The 6,982-nt window shown below is 44.2% G+C and overlaps 1 protein-coding gene across 2 annotated transcripts in view; it reads right to left on the bottom strand.

Moving 5' to 3' along the window:
* LOC103915066 (chromosome unknown open reading frame, human C3orf18) overlaps positions 1 to 6,982 on the bottom strand; it is a 15,896-nt gene that overhangs the window by 2,164 nt on the left and 6,750 nt on the right. The window contains exon 4 of one of the 2 annotated variants that reach the window (XM_009321822.1): positions 5,183 to 5,259. The exons of the other annotated variant lie outside the window; for it this stretch is intronic. Coding sequence (XP_009320097.1) covers positions 5,209 to 5,259 — 51 coding nt within the window. The 3' untranslated portion in view covers positions 5,183 to 5,208. The remainder of the gene's footprint in view (positions 1 to 5,182; positions 5,260 to 6,982) is intronic. 2 annotated transcript variants of the gene reach the window in all.

Consider the following 6,982-nt stretch of genomic DNA (forward strand, 5'->3'; position numbering starts at 1 on the left):
ACTATTCTGATTTACTGGAAACTATAGATCCTGTGGCTTGTTTGGAAGCGAGATGCAACTGTAGCAGCTTTCAGACGGGTAGTTTCTGGATGAACCCATTCTATGGGTCTGGGTTTAACTTAGATATTATACGCCTGCAAGCTTTTGTGCTACTTGTGCAGGAGGCTACTGCTCTGAGATTTGTTAGCAGGAGTCTGCAATCACATAATAATCTTCTGCTATAGGCACAGCCAGAGATTTTGGTCATTGTGGGGTTCGTTGGTTTGCTTTTTCCTTTCAGGTGAGGATTTTTGAGCTGCTGTGCTAGAGGGAGGGCATGGGAGGATACATGTGCTTGCTCATCCTGCAGGTTGTACGCTGTACAGCTCTGAGTGGGAAAGAGATCTGCCGTGGGCTTCATGTCTGCAACATTAAGGAAGAATTGCTGAAATAAACAATGACAGACTCCCTGCTTTTCAGTCAGTCTGTCATGGGGAGAATCAAGAAATAGGAAGAGCCAAACTAGAAATATGCAAGACTTGCAAGCCTGCCATGGAGCAGAGAGCTGCTTTAAAGCTAGCTGATGTTTTTCCATGGCCTTTGTAGCTGGGGATCCAGCTGGTTTCCCCAAGGCACTGGTTATGGGTGACTTTAGGTTATCCAGGAGCAGGCAGAGGTTTGTTAATGGTTCAGGCTTTACCGTGTTGCTACCTGCAGATGCTGCCAATCACAACACAATTGTTAAAGATTTCTGTTTGTCTGGGCCAAGAAGCATTTGTCTTCTCCTCCATGAGTACCACTACCGAATGATTGATGAAGCTGATTTCAAAGCCTCCTAAGCCACAAAAAGCAGCCTTGGCTTGTTTCAATAACCTTGCTTGGCTAATGGAGTATAGGAAAAAAGAGTTTGCTTTATGGCAAAATTTCCAAGACCCAGTCCAAAGCCAGAAGCAGCCTTGGGATCTTGCTCCTTTTTGTCTGTCTTTCCTTCCCTGTGTTCTTCTCAGTACATTGAGAGATGGAGCAGCTGCAAACTCCTTTGTCTCGCTTTGTTCCCTCTGCTGCCCCAGTGGTCACCTCAGCTTTCCTGAAACCAAGGGGTTAGCCACAGATCAGAGCAAGCCTGTGCAGCCAGAAACACTCCCCACTCTGAGACAATTTTCAGACCTTCTGTGCATCTACTTTCCTGATGTTTATGACATCGGGCAAGGCACTTCTGGTACTTTGTGTCTCATGAGGATCCAGGGTGGCAGTTGGAAATACGTACAACTGCTCACAGCAGAGGTTGATCATGTGTTTGCATAGCAGAAGCCAGAAAATTTCACACAGACTGTAACTTCTGGGCTCTCAATAGCCTCATGCTGAGGCCTGCTGCCAGGGAAGCCGTTTGTGTCAGGCTTTAGCCTGGAGCTGGTACAAGAGCAATGGGAATGTTGTTCTGAAGACCTTTGGTTGTTTGGGAATGGATCCTTGCCACCTTTTAACCTTGCACTGATTCTGTAATGGGGCATTTGGGCAGCTAGGCTCCTGGACCCAAGAGCTCTAACCCTCTCTCTCCCATGATCTTTCCCTTTAGGCATCACTGGAAAAGATGGTTCCAGGCCCAGCAAAACTGGTCTTAGATCTCTGAGTAACATCCCTGCCACAGCTCAATAGTATGCCACCTGTTCATGTCTTGCTGAAGCCAGAGAACTGAAAAGCAAACAGGATTTTTAATGTCATATTTCAAATTCTTCCTCTGTGATAATTTTTGCTAAGCTTTCTCTCCTGTTGTCTGCTGGCTTATCCCAAACATCCAAACAGGGACTTAGGAGAAGAAACGGCAAATGCCTTGTCAGGGAGATGCCTTTCACAGTTTGTAGTGTATCTTTTGTGAGGATATTAATCTTTCTTAAAAATACTTGGATAACATGGTGCCTTGCCCTGCCATGGACAGCAATAGTTCAACAGAAAGATAGTGTTGACTCAGTAATGCAGATACAGTAAAGGAAACCTATTTACACAGCTAATTGCTGAACTTATATATCATACCACCTCTGGTAGATTAATGGAACAGTCGCAAAAGTTAAGTTTTGCTCAGTTGCCCCTAAGGATTACATCTGAAAGACAGTCTTCAAGTCCTTTCTTTACTATATCAGAAAGAAAAAGCTTCATGGCATTTCCAGCTTACCTAATGCTGTTGCTCCAGTGGTCATAACTTGGATGCTTTAGAGAAAAGTTCGCACCCTGATGTCTTGGGGATTGATTCTGAAATTTTTATCCTAGCATTATCAGCTCAGGGCCATCTCCTGTAACTAGCTTTTGGCCTGGTGGCACTCCCCCTGAATTTGATAGCAACTCTGAGTGCACAATGTTTACAAGCTCAGTCACAGCCACAGGATTTCATCACTTCAAAGGAGTGTCTGTGAAGAACCAGTTACACAAAGGTTGCTTCCTTGCAGAGCCTCAGGATTCAATTTAAATGAGTTGTATCTTCAGTCTATAATGTGTGTATGTGGGGTCCTCTAGTGTTGCAGCTGTGCAAATAAAAGCTTGCTGATACAGTTAGTTTCGGGAGACAGCAGTAGCCAGTTGGTCTGAGATTGTTGGTGGCTGCTCTCAGTCTCACATTGTATGCAGATTTGTGCTTTCGGTGTCAGAGTTGATCTTGCTAAATTCTGAGGAATTGAGGGTATTTCCAACATCCAGTTGCAAACAGTGAAATCCCACTGGTACTTTCCATCTCGTGGATGCTCTGCCTCCCTATTAAAGGGACAAAGTGGGTATTTCAATTATCTTTGACAAGATGTAAAATTGGCTAGCTTTACAGTGTTAAATATTTAAACAGAACATAATTGGCTTTAAATTTGTGGCAGTGCATAGCAGAAACCCATGAAATGGCAGTATATATTGAGCTCATTTATTATCCTTTCATCAGAGGTCTGTTCCCTTAGCAGGTATTTATTTAACACAAGAAAATGTATGCAGAATTAAGAGGAAGGGCTGATTGGAGAGAGATAATAGGAAAAAAAAAGGTTTTTTCCTTCTAGGTCACTTTGTCCAGTCCGCCCAGTTTAGTAGTGATCAGAGTCCTGATCCTGTTAATTCTGTTTCGTAGTGATCAGTCCTGATCCTGTTAATTCTGTGTGTTGTCTGGTTTGCCCTAACAGTAGTTTCTTGTGTATGGAGTTTGGTGGCCTCAGCAGAAAACTGCATCACAGATAACCTTTGCGCCTCCTCTACCACATAGCAGAGAAATCAAGGATTAAATGGATGAGATCACAGGGACTGACCAAAATCTTATGCTGTAGGATGAGGCGTGCTGCCAGGTATGGGAAGAGTTTGACCCCCTTCTCCTGCTATGTGGATAAATCCAGGTGGGATATCATGCATGCAAATCTGTAAGTGTTGATGGTTACATGAGAAGATCCAACTGGTATTCTTCTGAACTCAGGTTAGGGAGCTGCTCTTCTTCAGTGGACACACAAGTTCAGTTGCAGTTCATGTCTGCATTCAAAGGCCACTCCAGTGGCAGACCAAGATATTTTACCAACTTCTTTATCTGATTTTCAGGTAAATTGGCAGGTTCAGTACTCTGCTTGCAAGGCTGTACTGGCTATTTAATTAACCCCTATTACCTGAGAGTAATAGCTGTTACAATGTGAGACTGGAACTTCAGCTTCTCCTTAAATGGATTATGGATTGCATCTGTAAGAGACTCGAGCTTTTCTTATGACATCAGTCAGACTGTTCTCAGCTGGTGGCATGGAGTAGGGATGGAAACTGCCTCAGCTAGATAGTAAATCCATTTGCTTTTAGGTCAGCAGTATTCCTCTGGGACATGACATGCATACCAAAGTACTTCTCTTTCTTAAACAAACAAACAAAAAAATCCAGTCTTTGCTACCTCTCAATACTCTATTGGGAAGCCGCAGTAGAAAACATGTCTCCATAAAAACGTAAGTGCTCGAGGAAAACAAGCAGAATTCCACGCTATTAGGAGCTACTCTGTGTGTAGTTGAAATCCCAGTCCATAGCTTCAGCTTCCATGTTTATGCGGAGACTTGGAATGACAGTCAATGCCTATTAAAGGTGGGCAGAATTCCAGCCATCTTCAGAGAGCTAGGATCTCATGCTGGATTACTTGGATTTTCTTTTTTGAAATGATAAATACCTTTTATTTCCCATATAGTTAGTTACCTCTTCTGTGTAGCCAAATCCTACCTCTAAGCAAATGCATTTCAAGTGTTTTTAAGCTGACAGTTTTGGTCTGACTGAGTCAAAATAGGAGGTCATTACAGTCGGATCAAACCACGGGAGATGAAGGAGGTTTGTTATCTAGCAAAGTTTGGAAGATTCTCATAAATGGCTTTTGTGAAGGCATAAAGAGTGTTGGCAATTTGCAAATTAGCCTTGGAGTTTGTTTTTAATAAAGGTATAAAACGTAGCACCTCAGGCTTCTGCTTTGCCTCCTCCATGTGCAACAACCTCAGCACACATGCATTATCAGCAGACAAGGTGAGTTTTTCTTTATCTGAATTGGAGTTTTGGGGATTACAAAACAAGATTTGGTCATTCAGGAGCACCCACAGATCTATGTGAAAACAAGGAATAATGAGCATGAGGAATCACACATGGAGGAAAACAGACAGGCCCTTAAACCCAAATGTTGGTACCCAATTCCATCCTCTTATATATCTTATAGTACCTCATGACTGGCTTGATTGGAACACAAGCCAATTCTACTTCATGTGTACATCCAGAAGTCTCCACAGCTGAGTCTGTTATGTCCCACATTGTTCTGTGTGCCATACAACTATTTAGCTTTTCATACAATTAATTCTGTTCCTGTGTATAGCCTCCTCAGTTAATCTGACAGCTTTCCTAACTAGTTCCAAGTTTTGGGTCTCTGGGCCAGAAGATGCAGTAGAAAGCAAACCTGAAATACACCAACAATATCACCACTGCTGGCCACAATGTTCACCCCAGTGTGGGCAGGCTATCATGGACAGGGCTGCAGGTGAGCTGATGAACCCCTAGTTTGTCCAGGAATTCAGCTGGTTAAAGGATAATATGGAAAAACAGACAAGTTGGAATTTGTCTCCTGCCTTCCCGACTTTTCCACCAAGCACCAAGCCTTCCTGAAGAGGTCTGAGTTGCCATACTGTGGAGCACTAAACCTTGACCCGCGCAGAGCTTGTCCTTCCAAGTTTTTCACACTTACTTCAGTCTTTGAAAGAGTAGGGGAATTCACTGCATACAAATAATGAACAGGTACTGAGGATACACTCCAGCAGTTTTCTGTGGAAAATGCAAATAATAGGAGGGGGAAAGACAATCACACTAGATTTCATGTAAATAGTTTAATTATATTTCAATGCTTAAAACACAGAAACACTTGAATTAAATTACATCATAATGCTTCTGCTAAATTGTACATATATTTCCAAGAACTGTGAGAGGAGGCGCTATTGAACTAAAAGAATACTCCAGTAGAAGCCCAGCAAATACCCATAATATTCTTTTAGTCTTATTATCTGTACTTCTTTAATCTAAGGGCAGTCATCACAGGACAAAGCCTACCATTACAGGAAGAATGGTTGGAGAATGCCTCTGTAGGTGTGTTTGTTATACAAGAAACATCTCAGCATTAACGTTTAACAAGGTGCATGTTTTTGCACCTGAGCTGGCAGATGCACTGCTTGGCAGCTGCTTGTGCAGCACATGGAGTTGGGTAAAAAGCACAAAGTAGGCTGTTGGTTTGAGGAAACAGCTCAGCTTACACTTGCCTTTCATCGAGTTCAAAACAACAAATGAAGTTCCAATTCTAAGAGTTCTAGGGGAAACGTTGCGATTTAGGACAGCCATGCACCCCTACTGCCGCTTGCATCCCTGTCCTGCTGCAGAGCGTGGGAGTGTGACAGGCAGCGACGTGCCAGCTGCTGAAGGGAGTAATCTGCTGTCTCTGTGGCTGGCTGCCCTCAGCGAGCACTTGGAGGAAATGGTAAGTGTGCATGTGAGGGGGGGGGGTGATGTATTTGCTTCTCAGCTGGTCACGTAGGCATTACCTCTGGGAAGACCCACAGACAGTGTCAAAGTTCTAAGGACCTAAGCCAGATTACATTGAGTATTTGTACCCACGCACCTTCCTTCCAACAGTATCCCTGGAGTGCAAACACCAGCAGCAACCAGCAGCCTGGGAGTGCCTCCTGCCAGATCTCCTGGGTATGGAGGATGGGCTGTTTTTCACAGGTGATGACACTCCTAGCCCTAATACACTCCCAGAACTCCCAGGTTTTAAAAAGAAAGAGGGATACTGAAAAATTAAAGCAACTTAGCCCTGCAAAACTGCCATGGGGGAAGCTGTGTCAGTGAAGGAGGGAGGACTGGTAAGGAACTGTGCACTGCAGGGGTCAGTGGCACATGCCCAGGAAAGAGTCTGCATTTAATGAATATGGAAAGAAAAAATCACAGTGGGGAAGAAAAAAAGAAAAAGATTTGGGAGAACAAAAACTAACTGTCAGGTCCAAACTTGCAACAAAGCACGATACCTGCATTGCCACTCAGTGAAACATCTCCTTGCATAAAGCCTACCTTTAGATCTGCATTCAAATTTTGGCTTGCCCTGATTCCCTTTTGACTGGTGCTGTGGATGGAATATCATCTGACTGACAAATGCACGTACTGCAAAAAAATCAGGAGGTGATTAGTGCGTGGCTGGGCACTGATGCTTGCATGCAGGCTCTGCTGCTGGTCCCTGGCCGCTGTGCTGGCCTGCAGCACTCAGGGCTGGTGGCCACCAAAAGGCTCTGCAGCGGACAGCCCCCATGCCGCACTGCAGCATGCCAAGGTGGCCAGAGACCCCTTCACACTCTCTCCCTTCCGCAGCTCTGAACGACACACAGGCAGAGGGTTACACGCTTCAGGGTTACAGGGAAACTCCTGGCTTACCTGTCTAGTCCCACGTTCTGCATTAGCAGGTAACATGAGCAGAGGCTAACACAAAGCTCCATGTTTCCTTCAG

Source organism: Pygoscelis adeliae, unplaced genomic scaffold, assembly GCF_000699105.1.
Source record: "Pygoscelis adeliae isolate BGI_AS28 unplaced genomic scaffold, ASM69910v1 Scaffold94, whole genome shotgun sequence".
In the NCBI taxonomy this organism is placed as follows: Eukaryota; Metazoa; Chordata; class Aves; order Sphenisciformes; family Spheniscidae; genus Pygoscelis; species Pygoscelis adeliae.